Below are 17,952 nucleotides of genomic sequence, written 5' to 3'. Positions count from 1 at the left end.
ATGAGGAATTATTCCTTCTTGTTCCCTGCACTTAAATTCTTTGTAGAATTTGCAAGCTCTTTGGATCTGGGCATCAGATAATGAATTTTGCAGGAATGAATCTACAGATTGCAAAGGAGTCAACTCATTACAAAGCTATTTACACGAATATTTCAAAAGCTAAGTTAAATGATTCGGTTGGAAATACTTAAAAACCAGCACTGTTAATTTGTGATTTATAGAATTGTAATTTCAGACATTTTGCAGTTTGAGGTGAGGGACAAGATGGGACCCTCCTTCATTCCATGTAAGAAGGAGTTGAATCTTACACCAGCACTGGCAGTGTCCCCTAGCCGCCACAAATTGATGGCTTGTTGATGGGCAATCTGTGTGGGACTGACATGTCCATCCGCCCAGCTCTTTGCCTAAACTCTCTCTGCTCCTGGCCTTCACAGCAGCCACATGAAGTGATTGCTTCACTCTGCCTAATGATAGGGTCGGACCCAAAGTAGTGGCTTTGTTTCATCTTGATTTTTAAAATTAGAAAATAATAATAATTAAGAAACCAACCCAAATCAAAATCTTCCATGTGTTTATGTAGAAATATGTACACATGCAACCTGACAACATGCACTCCACCTTTGAAATATAACTACCCCAAGAACACGGTACGCAGATGGTGTTGTGGGTTAAACCACAGAGCCTAGGACTTGCCGATCAGAAGGTTGGCGGTTCGAATCCCCGTGACGGGGTGAGCTCCCGTTGCTCGGTCCCTGCTCCTGCCAACCTAGCAGTTTGAAAGCACATCAAAGTGCAAGTAGATAAATAGGTACCGCTCCGGCGGGAAGGTAAAACGGTGTTCCCGTGCGCTGCTCTGGTTTCTCCAGAAGCGGCTTAGTCATGCTGGCCACATGACCCGGAAGCTGTACGCTGGCTCCCTTGGCCAATAAAGCGAGATGAGCGCCACAACCCCAGAGTTGGGCACAACTGGACCTAATGGTCAGGGGTCCCTTTACCTTTACCCCAAGAACAGGGAGCTCAGATATTTTATAGCAATATACAGATGGGCATATTTTGCAGGTATTTTAACTTTCTGGAAAACATCTTCTTCTGCATATTCGGGGAATGGAAGCTGTATGGAAAGGTGGCATACAAATCAATGTCTGCAGATGGATGCTACAGTTGAGCTTTCAGTGGCTCTGCAAGTTTGCCACTGCACATCTTAAAAAACAACAAAAGTTAAGCAAAGCCTCCTAGCAGCAGAGCTTACCTTGTAGTGGAACTGGTATTTTGTACTTTGCTGGTACAATTCCTCCCCACGCTCACAGTGTGGCAGGGATAGAGCTCATCTGTATCTCCCAGGATGCATTGCTTAAATGTATTTACTTTAACAGAAAAAGGGGAATGCAGCCAGCATGTAGCAACTGCGTGCCTCAGTCCTATTTGAGTTTTATTACCTAGCACATCCCAAATAAAGATGCCGTGTCTTAAGATGACTACTCCGTGATTGCAGCTGGTACCTTTCCCACTTAACTCTACGGGCACCTGGTATGGAAGATTCACAGTGACATTGCTAGGAAACCAACACACCTTGCTTTCCAGGTTGCAACCACTAGGCTGATGACTTGTTGTCTGACAAGAGACTGGGCCAAAGGTTTCCACACGCAATGCTCATTCTGAGCACAGCATGTTAGCTAGTATGCTCTGCAACACAGCTTGGGAGTCATTGACCCGGATGAAAACATCTCACTTAGAAAGCCAAATCTATCCTCATTGTAAAGACACCAAGCAAGAGCGGGCTCACTTGCACTCTACATTTTTATTATGTAGGACACTAGCTTACCACAAGGCAGAATTATGTGCATCTCTAGTGCATCTGGTAAGCTCCTAAATTGAATGGCTCAAAATTTCTAGCTCGCATGGTTGTTGCAGCATAAATGACAAAGGCAATGTTTGTTACAAGAGCTGAGGCTAAAAAGAAACTGGCATTAATATGGGGATTTTTCTTCTTCATTTTGCAGAGTTCTCTGTCCCTACTCCTACACTAACCTTCCAATAACAACTCCCCTGCCTCTTCTTATTTTGTAAAAGTAAGGCAACACCAACGCTCCCTTCTCTGCTGCTGTTTGCAAATAAAGCAAACTAATACAGTCATACCTTGGAAGTTGAACGGAATCCGTTCCAGAAGTCCGTTCGACTTCCAAAATGTTTGGAAACCAAAGTGCAGCTTCCAATTGGCAGCAGGAAGGTCCTGCAGCCAATCGGGAGCCGCGCCAGACGTTCCAAAAACCAGAACACTCACTTCCAGTTTTTTATTATATGGGAGTTGAAACGTTTGGAAACTAAGCCGTTTGTCAATCAAGGTACGACTGTACAGGGTTTGGGGAGATTCTCTGACATTCAGAAGAATTGTTGTAACCTGCCCTGGGACCTCAGAGTGAAGGGTATGCAATAAATTGTAATTCTGGTAATTTGCTTCTAACAAATCAAACACAACTGAATTGTGAGATGAAAGAACATTTGCACTTAACTTGTGCTACTCTTTTCATACCTTATCAGTGTGGTGAAATTAAGGTTCCCGGGTTTCAAAATTATGAAGGTTGGCTGTTTTCACACTTACACTGTTACCTAGAAGAAACTTTATTGGCTTGCATTTGGAATTTAACCTGAATTACTCTGTATATGGCTAAGTGCACAATGACCTCTGCCTTTCTTCTACTGCTCCAATCGGTAGTATTCCAAGATTTAATTTTGTGTTTGCTGGCAACCTGCTTCTAACCCCTAACGTTGCTACCTTGCACTATGGTCTAGTAAATTCTTACAATCTAGGTATATATTTGGAGAGACCAAATTATAAATACAAGAGGGCAATGCTACCCATTCAGTTGAACCCCCTCTGGTCACAAATTAAAATGAAGAAGGAACATTGCTGCCACCTTCTGGATGCAGTGTAAATTGAGCTTTTGGATTTCCTGTTGTAGGGCTAGCAGCTTCATTGAACCAAAGGATGAACATCTCGGCTTGTGTTTCTGAAATTGTGTTGCACGGTGCACTAGTGCATCACAAGAGGATTTGAACTGCACTCAAAACATTCTCGGTGAAAACAGAGAAGCCCCTTGGCACATTGATCAGCCTTTCACTCTGTCAATGTATGGAGAATGCCATCACCTTAAGGGAAGAAGTACATTTGCACTGGGATTTCTCAATACAGCCAGTGCAACAGCTCCCAAGTGCATTGCCCAGAAAAGCTCATTCCAAACCCTGAGCCTTACTGAGTGTGAGATACTAAGTGATATTAGCTGAATGAACTTGCAATGAAGACAATTTCCTATTGCTCTGGGGACCTATTTTTTTTATTCTTACACTGAAATGGAAACAGTGGTACCTTGGTTCTCGAATTTAATCTGTTCCAGGAGTCTGTTCGACTCCCAAAATGGTTCAAAAACCAAGGTGCAGCTTCTGATTGGCTGCGGGAGCTTCCTGCACTCAAAGCCGCAGAAGCCATGTCGGACATTCGGCTTCCAAAAAACGTTCGCAAGCCGGAACACACACTTCCAGGTTTGCAACGTTCAGGAGCCAATTTGTCTGGGAGCCAAGCCGTTCGACTACCAAGGTGCAGTGGTACCTTGGGTTACATACACTTCAGGTTACTTACGCTTCAGGTTACAGACTCCGCTAAACCAGAAATATTACCTCGGGTTAAGAACTTTGCTACAGGATGAGAACAGAAATCATGCTCTGGCGGCGCAGCACTAGCAGGAGGCCCCATTAGCTAAAGTGGTGCTTCAGATTAAGAACAGTTTCAGGTTAAGAACGGACCTCCGGAAGGAATTAAATACTTAACCCAAGGTACCACTGTATACCTACTTCAGCGTAAGAATAAAATGTGACTCCAATTTTAAATACAGCGGGGTGGGGAGAAAAATGGTACCCCTCTGGTATTAAACATTTGCAAAATACTGATCTCAACAGATGGATTTTTCAACAAAAAATGGGTAGCATGGCGTCTTCTTAAACTCAGAGGATGGTATCAAATATTGCGCAAATTGGAATTATCTATCCTTCCTTCTTGCAGCCCCCTGAAATCTGTTCCAGGGGGTCTCCCCAACTCTTTGGAGAATATGGGGGGGAGGGCTGGAGGAGAGGAAGGGGAAGTCCTCTTGCACTAGCAAAATCTGTTCCAAGTATTGATGGACACTACAGGATGCAACACAGATGAGATGGGACTGTCCCTGAAAGCATGAGAGAGAGGGGTGTAATATAAATCTTGTAAATAAACCAGCACTTTAAAAAGAAGTCCACATTATTTATACAGGGTTCTATTACAGTTAAATGCAAAATGACTGCAAGGAAATAGGTTTCGGCTGTAATCGAGGGGTTGTCCTTGTTGACAGAACTTCTGAAGCAGCTTTGTAAATCAACATTCACAAGGCCTCTTGTGGCAAGTAAGATTCCCCTGTAATCGACCAAGAAAAGGAACTTGCATAAACTGGGGAGTTTGTTCCTTCCCTCTCACTCCAAACTTTAATGTACCACACATTATTATTAATGTAAATGGGCATCTGCAGACAGGCAAATTGCTACTGTTTTGTGGACTTTTAAAGGCTTCTCCAAACAGGAAATATGGTTCCTCTTGCCATAGCTGCTAGCGTCCTCCTCTAGCATTTTCTTAATTCAGTATCATCTTATCAATTCCTTCCTGGGATTACAAGAGAGTCTGGCATAAATCGGTGGCTTTGTAGATCATACCTCTAAAGCTCTGGAGGCTGACTCAATTGATGTAAAGTTGGCAAGAGGCAGAGTGCAACCACTGATACAGAATCCGCTAGCTGCAACACGATGTGCCAAGTGCAATCTGCCATTACTGTTCAGTAACATTTATTCTCGTGAACCCATTGCTATGGCAATCTGGTGAAGTGTGGTTAGTCAAGAGCAAGGAGAATCTCATGCTTAGTGTATGGCAAAGCATGCCCAAACCAAATGTATAGCGACTTTGAACTTTCATTTAGTGCAGCCTTTTCCAAACTTGGGTCTCCACCTGTTTTTGGACCACAATTCCCATCAACCCTGACCACTGGGTCCTGCTAGCGAGGCATGATGGGAGTTGTAGTCCAAAAACAAGGGGAGACTCAAGTTTGGGAAACTCTGGTTTAGCGACAAGCATGGAAAAACCTCTCTTCCATAGCAGGCACCACCTGCCAATCACAACTCACCTGTTCATACATCCTAATCCTTAAACGAAAGGGCATGCATTTATGTAGAATGGCTGGCTTCTTGGGTCATCCGTGGAGAGCGCAGGGGTGGGCAACCTTTGGCCCGTCAGGTGTTGCTGGACCACAACTCCCATCAGCCCTGACCATTGACCATGTTACTTGGGGTTGATGGGAGTTGAGAGTTTAACAAAGTCAGGAAGGCAACAGGTCTTCCACCCTGGCGGTTAAGTCTTTTTCTAGCTTGGTAAGGAGCTGTTGGCGCTGTGGGTTAAACCACAGAGCCTAGGACTTGCCGATCAGAAGGTCGGCGGTTTGAATCCCCGTTATGGGGTGAGCTCCCGTTGCTCGGTCCCAGCTCCTGCCAACCTACCAGTTCGAAAGCACATCAAAGTGCAAGTAGATAAATAGGTACCGCTCCGGCGGGAAGGTAAACGGCGTTTCTGTGCGCTGCTCTGGTTCGCCAGAAGTGGCTTAGTCATGCTGGCCACATGACCCAGAAGCTGTACACCGGCTCCCTTGGCCAGTAAAGCAAGATGAGCGCCGCAACCCCAGAGTCGGCCACGACTGGACCTAATGGTCAGGGGTCCCTTTACCTTTAAGGAGCTGTTGATCAGTGAATTTTTATTAAAAAATGTATTAAGAATTCCAGACTTTGGGAGGTCCTCTGGAAGTGCCAATCAGAATCACTGTTACAATGATGGGCTAGATGGAACAGTGGTGTGATCTAGTCCATGGAATCTCATCAATGGCAATAGGTAGGAAGGCGGCCAAGTCCATGGAATCTCATCAATGGCAATAGGTAGGAAGGCGGCCAAGACTAGGGAAATGTAGCCCTTGGGACTCTGCAGAGGCCTAGCCTAGCACCCTCCTTGAACCTTCTCATCTGGCTGCAAAGTTTTCCTTGCATTCTGATACTTCTTGCTGGCCTGGTTGGGGGATGGCGTGTCGAAACTGGTGAAACAAAGGTGAAATTTACATTTGTTGTGCTTCCTGTTTTTGCCTTTGCTGGCAATGTGGACCCCTAAAAGTTGCCCAGGAGGAAAGGAGTGGTCTTTGGGATGAAAAAGTCTCCCCACCCTAGAAACAGAGAATGGGTCAGTTGCTACTGAACCACGACTTAAAGAGCTAACTCAGAACCCCTGGAGATGCCAACCTCTGAATGAGAACTATGGGGCAAGTTTGCACAGCCCACTTCAACATTTAAGTTTCACTTAAAATTGGATCCAACTCCTTTGAATTCTTCGGTGAAGACTGGGGAAGGATCGTGGTTTCACCTTGGGAGGCAGAGTTGCTGGAACTCTTCTAGGAAGAATGATGAGCTGACAATCTTGGTCCAAAGAACAAGAGGAAACTATATGCAAGCTTTGATTTTTTTTTTCTTGCTAAGTGAAGAAATTGTCAACTGATGTCTGCCTGCTATCTCTTTACCATGTGTGTGTGTGTTTTAGAAGGATCGGTTCTACCCACAAGCCTGGCGTTGTATCCCTGCTTGAATTAACTCATACAGTGGTACCTCGGGTTACATACGCTTCAGGTTACAGACTCCACTAACCCAGAAATAGTGCTTCAGTTTAAGAACTTTGCTTCAGGATGAGAACAAAAATTGTGCTCCAGCAGCGTGGCAGCAGCAGGAGGCCCCATTAGCTAAAGTGGTGCTTCAGGTTAAGAACAGTTTCAGGTTAAGAACGGACCTCCGGAACAAATTAAGTTCTTAACCCGAGGTGCCACTGTACTGCTACCAAGGCATTTGCTAAGACACAGCAACAGAATTTTTAAAAAAACAAGCAGAGTAGGGGAATCGCAACGGAAACAAAGAGGTAATTGCTTGCACTACTACAATACCTTACCGTCTCATTTTACATTCATAAAACTTGCCAGGACAGCGTTCTCCTGCACAGCTTTACAAAGCAAGCTACAATTTCAAGCATCACCTAATGGGCAGACTGTGACGCTTTTTATCCACCCTGGAAAGCTCATAATCCTACTAGTGGCCACAACCTTTTATTTTTAAGATTTCCTCATGCACTAGCCAAGGATACACACACATAAACTTCTATCAAGCTCTTCCTGAAGTGTGAAGTAGATATAGGCACCAGGCCACCTAGTATTCTTCTTGGCTAAACAGAGGTTTGAACCAGCCGTGGCTCTACCACTGAGCGGTAAGATTCTATTTGTGGTGTTCTAAAGTCCTAAGATGTTTTATGAGGCAAATTAAAAATAAAAATCTAGAGCATGAATCTACACTAACCTGGTTGCTCTTCTTTTTCTTCAGAGAATGAGTAGAAGGTAAAGAAGAAGATAACAGCTGCAAAAGTAAGTGACACTGAAATGAAAAGACTGGACCCTACTACAGAGAGGTCCAGGGGAGCCCACATAACAGAACATGTGTGCTTTCCTGTGTGATATTTATAGATGCTGTGTTAGGCCTCTAGACAGCTGCCTCTGCCGTTCCTCACCCTGATTGGTGGATATTAAAGTCATGACCTTTCATTGAAAATGTCCCAGTCATGTTGTCATGCAACTGTAAGGTTCGGATTCACCCTTTCAAGATTACTTATTTTACATCAGGAATGTATTTTACATGTCGCTGTGGCTGCGCATAATAGAATTAACAGACTCCCCAAAATATAATGAATTTATATAAGGGGGGGGGGAATATGAGTTCAAGATCTGTAAGCACTGTGAGCCAAAACTTGCACCAAGGAGAAATAAAATTAACCTGCAGTATAGATATAACTTGGCCTTGATGATAGAAAACCCTGCCCCACCCAAAAATCCCAAAAAGGACAATACCCAATTAACTATATGATGAAGATGACATGTCAAGGAGAAGGTTGAATGCATGCGTATCATAGAGAATATCTTCCTTGCTGGAAATGCCTTATATGAAAAATTGTGAAACTCTGGGACAGCAACCTCATTCTCCTCAAACCACATACAAGGAAAGCTCCACTGAGAAGTTTCCCCCCTTCTCCAACCACCCTCCTCCTCCTGAACACACACACACGCCATCATAAATGCTCTGACAAATTCACATCCTGTTTTCAATGGCTCACTCAGCATTGTAAAAAAACACACACACACTGTATCATTACTTTCTGCCCAACAGAGGCAGTGATGGCTACAAGATCAATCTTAGACCCTGAAAAGCGTGTTGAATAATGGAGCTTACTCCTAGGTACCTGGAGCAGGATTGCAAACTTTGATGACTTTCAAAAAAAGGACCAGACAATTTCCAAAGGGAAGGACTTTCAATGGGGAAGATATTCCTTGGGGAAGCGCCCATAATTCTGTGGTAGAACACATGCTTTGCAAGCAAAATGCAACGCTGGGGGAAAGGCTTGCCTAGAATTATGAAAAGCTGTTGCATGGAGAACCGCTGGCCCTGCCAATGTTGCTGGACCCGCCACGCCCAACCAAAGGCCATGGTGGCTGGGGCTGATGGGATTTGGAATCCGACAACATCGAGAAGGCAACAGGTTCCTCACCCTTATGGTACACAACACTGAATGTGATGTACCAATAACCCTATGTTCCAAACAAGCACTAGCTACTACGGCAAGCTGCAGCCTCCATGCTCAAAGTCTGCAAGCCTGAGTAAAAGATGCAACAGGGTACCGTTATGCTGCTTTCCTTTGTGTCTTGCTTGCAAAAATCTATTCTACCCAGAAAGTTGTGAGTACCAGTTTTCAACTATGATGAGAAACCCCCCACCAGCCCTTGGAAGACAACCCAGCCCCTGGCTCACCAAACATCCAGCACACATCTATTCAGATGCTCCCCCCTCAAAAAACCACCCCCACTGTTATTCTGCAGCAGAACCACAAGCTACCATCAGAAGCGCATTAATACAATACAGACGTACACATACATACTTGCAAGTACGTACACACAAATATATACATGCATTGTTGTTGTTTAGTTATGTCCGACTCTTCATGACCTCATGGACCAGAGCACGCCAGGCATTGTCTTTGTCCATGGAGTTTTCTTGGCAGGGATACTAGAGTGGCTTCCCTGCTCCAATATACATGCGTAAAGGTAAAGGGACCCCAGACCATTAGGTCCAGTCGTGGCTGACTCTGGGGTTGCGGTGCTCATCTCGCTTTATTGGCCGAGGGAGCTGGCATACAGCTTCCGGGTCATGTGGCCAGCATGACTAAGCCGCTTCTGGCAAACCAGAGCAGCACACGGAAACGCCGTTTACCTTCCCGCCGGAGTGGTACCTATTTATCTCCTTGCACTTTGACGTGCTTTTGAACTGCTAGGTTGGCAGGAGCAGGGACCGAGCAACTCACCCCGTCGCGGGGATTCGAACCGCCAACCTTCTGATCGGCAAGTCCTAGGCTCTGTGGTTTAACCCACAGCACCACCCGCGTCCCATATACATGCATACATACTTGCAATTATATAAACATACAGGCATACAAACATGAAAATATATAAAGAGACACGTGCACAGTTGCATATGCATAGCCAGGATTTGGGGGGGGCAGACTTTGGTTAGAATCTCAGATTTGTATTGATTTTGATTGCCCACCCCTTGGCTACGGCCATGCATATGCATAGATACTTGCAAATACATACACGCACGCACGCTTACATATTTGCAACTCTATACACATACTTGCAAATATATACATATACCCGGTACACGCATTCATGTTTACATACGTTCTTCCAAATATATATACAGTACATATACACCCACCCACCCCGCATGCATATGCATGCAACCTCCTTTGCTAAACTACCGGCAATTCCCCCCCCCCCCCGCAGCACGTGCGCACGCGCAACCCTCCTCCTCCGCCTCCTTCCTACCAATTCCCTTCCGAAGCCTCTGCGCGCGCGTGGGTGTGTTCCTTTCCCCCCCGCCCCCCTCTGAGCCAACGTTCTCTCCTCCTCCTCCTCCTCCGCCGCCGAGTCGTCGTCTGCTTCTTCTTCTTCCCCCGGAAGTGGGAGGGGCGGAAAAGGGCGGGGAGAGGGAGCAAACCGGGAGAGGCATTTCCGCTTCCGGTTTGCCTTGACGTGTTCCCGCCTCTTCGAATCCGGTCGGGGAGAAAAGAAAAAAAAGAAAGAGTGAGAGAAAGAGAAAAAGCCCGGAGCGCTTGGAAGAGGAGGTGGAAACAAAGAGCCTTTCGCCTCAGCTCGCTCCGTCTCGGCCACTGACTTCGCTTCTGGTAAACTGGTTGAGGGGAGGGAGGAAGAGTCAGGGGTTGGTAGTTATGGCAACTGCCCTACTACCCCCCCCCACACCGTCGGGGTCCCCCACCTTTTCTCCCCCCCCCCCCAAGACCTCTAAGGCCTGGTCCGCCTCCCTCACGGAGCCCGCCTTCTCCTCGCTTTCTTTTGAACCCGGGAAGAAGCTGGGAGAGAGGGAAGCGTGGCTGGCCAAAGAGGCGGGCGGGCGGGCGGGAAAGTGCCCTGTTCAAACCTCGCCTTGGACAGCGCTTGAAAGGGGGCGGGGGGAGTTCGCTGCTGGCTGGCGCTCTTGTGGGGGTGGTTGTTGTCGTTGCTGCTGCGGAAAGTGCGTCTGTTTGGAAGTACAGTGGTACCTCGGGTTACAGACGCTGCAGGTTACATACGCTTCAGGTTACAGACTCTGCTAACCCAGAAATAGTACCTCGGGTTAAGAACTTTACCTCAGGATGAGAACAGAAATCGTGCTCCGTGGCGGCAGCGGGAGGCCCTATTAGCTAAAGTGGTACCTCAGGTTAAGAACAGTTTCAGGTTTAGAATGGACCTTCAGAATGAATTAAGTACTTAACCCGAGGTACCACTGTACTGTAAAGGCTAACTCTTACCCAATTAAGTGCAAGCCACTTAAATGCAGTTTAAATAATAATAACTGGTTATTTATACCCTGCCCATCTGGCTCGGTTTCCCTAGCTGCTCTGGACGGCACCCAACAGAATATTAAAAACATGACAAAACATCAAACGTTAAAAGCTTCCCTAAACAGAGCTGCCTTCAGATGTCTTCTAAAAGACAGGTAGTTGTTTATTTCCTTGACATCTGATGGGAGGGCGCTCCACAGGGCAGGTGCCACTACCGAGAAGGCCCTCTGAACCAAACTTCTCCCCTTTCCATCAAAGGAGAGCTGAACTGACTTACTGAAATCTCTTGCTTTAGGAATCTCTGGGAAAGGAGGAAGACTGCCGGGGCCGCTGGGCAGGATCAAGGTATGGAGAGAAGGCTACGTTCTATATTACAGCTATGTACATTTGTGTTTGTACTGTGAAGCCCAGATGGAAGGCGGTATTTAAATTTAATGCATCGTGGTGATAATATATTCTGTGTGGCTTGACAAGAGGTAACCTACCCGTGTGAAGAATTATCCTATGTGCTTAACAGCTGAAGTAAGGATTTTGACAGCTGCCATCCCCTCCCTCCCCACCTGTTGGATTGTGCTGTGATGAGCCATTGAATTGAATTTCCTCTTCAAGTCAACTGCTAAAAGTAAAGGAGATCTGCTGAAGTTGCAAGAGAAAAACCTTGGCTTTTTCGTGTGGGGTGGTTGGGAGGGGAGAGCGTATGAGTGTTCAGGTAAGAGATGAGGGGTGCAGCTCATCACCACCCGGCTCGCTTCGTACTACATTTTATTTTATTTATTATATCTCTATGACACCTTTCACTCACACAAGTTGCAAAGCGGCTTACAAACAATACAGTGGTGCCCCGCAAGACGAATGCCTCGCAAGACGGAAAACCCGCTAGACGAAAGGGTTTTCCGTTTTGGAGGTGCTTCGCAAAACGAATTTCCCTTTGGGGTTGCTTCGCAAGACGAAAAAATCTTGCGAGTCCCCGTGGTTTTTTTTGCTTTTCACCCCCTTTTCCTAAGCTGCTTATCAGCTGTTCCGCTGATAAGCCGCTTAACAGCTGATCGCGAAAAGCCGCTAGACCGCTGTAGCACTAATCCGCTAAGCTGTCAATGGGCTTGCTTCGCAAGACGAAAAGACCGCTAGACGAAGAGAATCGCGGAACGGATTCTTTTCGTCTTGCGAGGCACCACTGTAAATAACAAAAGCATAATAGAACATCACAAAGTTTGACTTTATAGTCACCGCTGCTGTGTCCCTTGAATCTATTGTGGAAACCTAACTGCATTTTATTTATTTAGCAGGATTTATGTACTGCATAATTCTCAAAATTCCTTTGGTGAGTTACATAAAAATGAATTCTGTATGATAGCATAGGAAAAGTAATCTGCTGTGTCTTCACTGCACACAGTATTTCCACCTCTGCTGTCTTTGGTAGCTGTGTTGTTTTGACTGGAATTGACAGACTCAAAGAAAACATTCAACTTAGATTTTTCTTATCAAAATTGCAAGAATTTTCTTAGCTAAAGAGTGGTAAAATGGCCTTGTGAAAACAGGAGGGGGAAGTCAGAGGTTAGGAAATAAAACACCCAATCATATATATAATGCAGAGCTTTCCAAACTTTTCATGTTGGTGACACACTTTTTAGACATGCATCATTTTGTGACACAGAAATTCAGTTTTACTAGCAAACTGGAGGTTAAACTAAGCCCTTTCCAGCCCCAGGAGAAGTTTGGGGAGTGTTTGCGCGACACACTGCAGCCGACACACTAATGTGTTGTGAGACACAGTTTGGAAAGCTTTATATATTGTATCCTTGTTTTGAAACATTGTCTCCAGTGCAGTTTAGTAGTTCATTTAATTGCAAAAGCATGGTAATACAGGACAATTAGTTGGGTGACCACACCCTGAAAAACTAGTTCCGCTACCAACTTTTAGTCAGTGGAAAAGGATAGTGTGGAATATTTAGTTTCTTAATGATGCAGTGAGTATAAAGCTGTATTTTAATTGTACAACAAAGAGTCTGTGGCCTTTGACTTGTCAGAATGGTGAGAGGAGAAGGGTTCTGAACTATAATATTCTCCAAAAGATTATTCTTGAGAATTTAACATCACTATGCATGAACATAACACTAATATGATTGCACCCTTGTTTAATTAGAATAAAACTGCGTTATTAATCCCATTTTCCTGAGAATAAACCCCATTGAAATCAATAGGACTTACTTCTGAGTAGACATGGTAATGAAAGAGCTAAAACATTATATTCTTGATTTCTGAAGAGCAGAAACAGCAATATTTAAAAACTTTTTATTTCTCTTTCACTGTTAAAGTATGTATATTTTTTCCATACAATGTGTGATTACAATGCTTTGTTCTAGACTTCACAACTCTTTTTCCAACTTTTTTACTCAATAAATTGGGTATTTGTACTAGACAAACGTTCCATGGGGTTTGGTCTAAATCCTTAATATGTTATACGTCTTGCTCTTTTCAGGCACTTGAAACTTCTATCATATGAGTCAGTTATGTGAGCAGTTCAGGAATGGGTGAGTCTGTGCATGTTATACCAACCCATTTTGTCCTGCACCCTTTATCATTATAAAACCTACATCAAATGGAACTCCTCAATAGAATCTCCATGTCTTTTCAGACACTTTCAGACCTACTTAACAGCCCAGTCTGGAGAAATCCTGTGGTGAAATGCAGGAATTACACATTAGGATTTTACCCAGTTTATGCTCCTGCTTGAGCTTTAGGATCTGTCTCACTCTAGTTTTGTAACCAGCAGCTTCCTCAACCTTGCTGTGGCATGCTTAATATCACCTTGCTTCTTAGGGGGTTGCTCTACATACTATGTGCTTGCTTTGTGTCCTGTGTGCATTTTTGGTTCCCTGCAAACATATGCTGGCCATCTATACTAGTAAATGAGCAGGTGCAGTGGTAGTGAGAGGTTTCTGGCAAGTTGGAGAAGATCACTTATTTTTCTCCATTTGGCAAACAGATGATTAGATTTTAGCCGCTGCAAGGTTATGCGAGAGAGAGGGGTTATTTTTATGTAGCTCGAGGCTGCTGCTTATCATCTGAACGTACTGAAATGCTACCTACCGTCTCTCTTAAATTTAGCTTTGTGAAGAATGTAAATTGTACCTTTTGAGACGTGAGAGCTACAGTTTGTAGTACAGGTGTTGCTAACCTTTTTGGACCAGTGGGCACACCTTGAATTTTGTGAGAGTGCTGGGTGGCACCAGTCACAAAATAGGTGCCCTTGGGAGTGTGACATACCATAAAATTAGGTAGCCATCCCTGACAACGTTATGCTTACCATAGGAAGCCAGCTATGAGTCCTGCCTAAGTGTCTGGGGTGCCAGTTAGAGCCTAATTTGTGGACACCAGGTTGACAATCCCTGTTGTAGTATATATGATTGCTCAAGGTGTTTGCCAAGTTACCTTAATTTCTGTATGAAGCTTGTTACAAGTGTGAATAAAGTTCATGCATGGTCTCTTTCTGGTGTTTCCCTTTCTTGGGGTTTGTATTTGCTTCTTTGGCATTTGTTATTTCACTGGTATGTAGTCTACAGGGAATTTCTCCTGCCGAAGTCCCAGCTGCTCCACCTGGAAATTCCTGTTTGCTTAGCCGGAGCTTGCAGAAGTGAAAACCTCTCTTGGATTGTGTACACTTTCTTTCCTGCTGAGAATCATACACTAAGGAGCTTTTCCCTTTCAGATGAAACTGCTGATTGTATGAAGATGGAGGCTGGAGACTATGGGTTAGCTAATCATACTTCTGTGTTCAAGACTCTTCCTCTACAGCAGAACGCTCTCTCAGGAGATCAGCTTCCATTGTCTGGCAACAAGGTTTGAGAATGAGCTGCTTTTATTTCTTAGCTGTATTTTATTTTTACTGTAATTTTTCCTCCAACTGTAATGAGGCTAATTTTTGCTCTTTGAATTATAACACTTGGCTGCAACCTCAACTTCTCAATGTTGATTGGTTGGTTGGAAGTGTAGCAATCTACTGGCTGCTGGAATGGGGGTGGCGTTCCAATGTGGTGAAAGCGCAATCCCCACTCAAGTGGGCAGTAAGATACCACTGGCAGAATGTGGTGTTTGGATTCCTGGCCCCATTTAGGATTGCTTTGCCTTTAACTTGGTTGATTTCAATATATACCAGATAGAATGAAGTTGGGGACATATCCAGCTGTTCTAATGGAGCTTCAGATATTTATCTTCTACAAGTTTGTTGTTATTATTATTAAAGTTTTATGCCACCTTTCATTCATAGATCTCAGGGCAGTTCACTGTGAGTGTGTAAAGATGAATTTGCATTCAGGACTACTGGGTTTATTATTTCATACTATTAAAGAAAGTAAAACTTCTTACCGTAAATTAGAACTAGACAGCCACATAATTACTAAGAGGGTTGGAAGGGCAGAAGTCATGTAGAGGTTTTTAAGGAGATAACAGAAATCACTGGGTTAAAGCTGACCAAAAGTCCAGAGGTAGCATTAGTTTCCATTTATGATGGGGTGGAAGGTTCACAGGCTATGAAGGACTTGCTCACAAATTTATTGATAGCTGCACGAATTATTATAGTTAGGAAGTGGAAGGGGCAAGCAGAATATAAAATGGAAGAATGGTATAAAGAGATATGGGATATAGCTATTATAAATTAACATGTGCCTTAAAGTAAGGCAGGGAATATGCAGGAGAAATGATTTTGAGGAGATATGGAAGGGTGTAGACTTTGTACTGTTAAAACAGAAAGGGGTCAAACCATCGCAAGAGATGTTGCAATTTTGGGAGGTTGGATAGTTACAATGGAACGGTCTCGGTGATGAGGTGCACATTTTTATTCCTATTTATTTATGATTATTACTTTGTCAAAGAAAAAAGTCATGTTGAGAAAGAAGTTCAGGTTTATAATGTGTCACTACTGCATAATCCCCCTAAGCTTCAATGTAGGAAGGCTGGAGGCAAGCAAAAGGCATTATTATTAGTTGGCCATAGGTATGTGATTAGTTCTGCAGTGTTTCCAAACTTTGAATGCAGCATTGTATCCTAAATGTGCCATTCTTTACATTTGCGTAATCTTTCTTTAGGATATTTTCAAGTTGCAAAATTCTAGAGGTTCTCCATATATTTCAGGTCTAGTTTCACTTATAACGTTGTAGCTAATGATAATAAGAGTTGCACAGTCCTTCTGTTACACATGAGAACACACACACACTTTCCCCAGATGTGATCCTTCCTTTGACTATATTCTGATTTTATGGCCTCTTTTGTGCAGTTTTCATCAAACAAGTTTGATCGTCTGGAGAGGCCTTTTACTTGTCCGACTGGAAATACTTCCTGCAGTTTCGGCTACTATTCAGGTAAGGTGAGGCTGACTTGGGTTCACTTGAGAAACCAATTAAAAGCTTTTAAAACATGCGTTGATTGTAACATTGCAGTGAAATTTCCTGCTGCCTTGCTCTAGTTTATGGCTGAGTCTAAAACTTCTACAGTATAAAGGAATGCATTTGACCAAAGTAAAATGGATGCCTTATTTCTATTGAAACTTTTGAAATATTCCTTAAGAACATAAAGTGTCCTACTGGGTTCTTATCCAGGTCCATCTAACCCTTTAGTCTTAAGGTGGAATTCAGCATTATGCTAAGTTGATTTCTCTGTCAGTGCAAGCATTTCTGCCTGCCAGACGGAAAACCTCCCTCCACATGCTATACTGGGGGTTTTCTGTTTCACTGAATCCGGTTCACAGTGGCCAATTATATGCCCAAGGGTATTCTACAAGCCAGACATTAGTACAGCAGCTCTCCCCCCCAGGGATGTGCCACAGTAACTGATATTCATACAGCCTTTGATACACAGCAGCTACTTAAAGCTTAGCCTTCATTAATTTGGCTAACAACTCCCTATTGATGATGATGATGATGATGAATAACAACAACAATAATTTATTTCTACCCTGCCCATCTGGCTGGGTTTCCCCAGCCACTCTGGGCGGCTCCCAACAAAATTAAAAGCATAATAAAGCGTCAAACATTAAAAACTTCCCTAAACAGGGCTGCCTTCAGATGTCTTCTAAAAGTCAGATAGTTGTTTATTTCCTTGACATCTGCTGGGAGGGCATTCCACAGGAAGAGCGCCACTACCGAGAAGGCCCTCTGCCTGGTTCCCTGTAACCTCACCTCTCACTTTAAAGCTGTCCAAGTTCCCTTCTATTTGCTATATGCTTCTTGATTTACTCTAGTGTCCTGCAGTGAGCATGTTAAATTATAGGACCCTGTTCTGTATTCTTGGGGCCCAGTCTTATCCAGAGCAGACTGTGGTCCAGAGGCCATGTTCATTTTGCAACACAGACTGAACTTGGGCTCCGTGATAAAAGCTGATGTTACCTGCAGTAAAGACTTAACAGTTACCGAGTACATGCGTGTTGCTGTACTTTACGTGTACGCATAACACACTACAAACATGATGCATTTTGTCTCACTTTGATTTTTCTGCGTAATATTAAACTGTGAAATGCTTTTGTTTTTGAAATGTATGAATAAACCTGGGAAGACCTTTTACTACATTTTTGCTTATAGTTCAGTACAGTCTGGAATATGGGCTGCTAGGTGACCAGACCTGGGTTAACCAGTGATCTCCTCCCGAGTACCTGTTAATTGGGATTATGTTGCCGAAAATCATGCAGGTACTCTTAAAAGAACAGGCTGCAGTTCACAACCTGAGCAACTAGCTTGCTAAATAGTGAGGCAGGCTTGTTGCAGTTTTACTGGTGGAATCTCATTTGAAACTTCTATAGCCTTTTTAGTTAATTGATACTAACTAGGGAGATGCAAATACATTCATGAAACTCCTCTGAAGTCCTGTCATGCTTGATACAATTAGGTTGTTTGTAATCGATAACTTGGGAGCGAATCGGTTGGCTTTTCATT

General features: G+C 43.9%; 1 protein-coding gene across 3 annotated transcripts in view; it reads left to right on the top strand.

Moving 5' to 3' along the window:
- The first annotated feature begins 10,302 nt into the window (after positions 1 to 10,302).
- SENP1 (SUMO specific peptidase 1) overlaps positions 10,303 to 17,952 on the top strand; it is a 29,901-nt gene continuing 22,251 nt past the window's right edge. For all 3 annotated transcript variants that reach the window (XR_008328388.1, XM_053373018.1, XM_053373024.1), the window contains exons 1-5: positions 10,303 to 10,372; positions 11,325 to 11,374; positions 13,509 to 13,560; positions 14,739 to 14,869; positions 16,302 to 16,386. Coding sequence is in view for 2 of the 3 variants with exons in the window: in XM_053373018.1 (XP_053228993.1) it covers positions 13,557 to 13,560; positions 14,739 to 14,869; positions 16,302 to 16,386 (220 nt within the window). In the remaining variant the exon portion in view is untranslated. The remainder of the gene's footprint in view (positions 10,373 to 11,324; positions 11,375 to 13,508; positions 13,561 to 14,738; positions 14,870 to 16,301; positions 16,387 to 17,952) is intronic.

Source organism: Podarcis raffonei, chromosome 2, assembly GCF_027172205.1.
Source record: "Podarcis raffonei isolate rPodRaf1 chromosome 2, rPodRaf1.pri, whole genome shotgun sequence".
Classification (NCBI taxonomy): Eukaryota; Metazoa; Chordata; class Lepidosauria; order Squamata; family Lacertidae; genus Podarcis; species Podarcis raffonei.
This window is presented reverse-complemented; position numbering and strand designations above follow the sequence as displayed.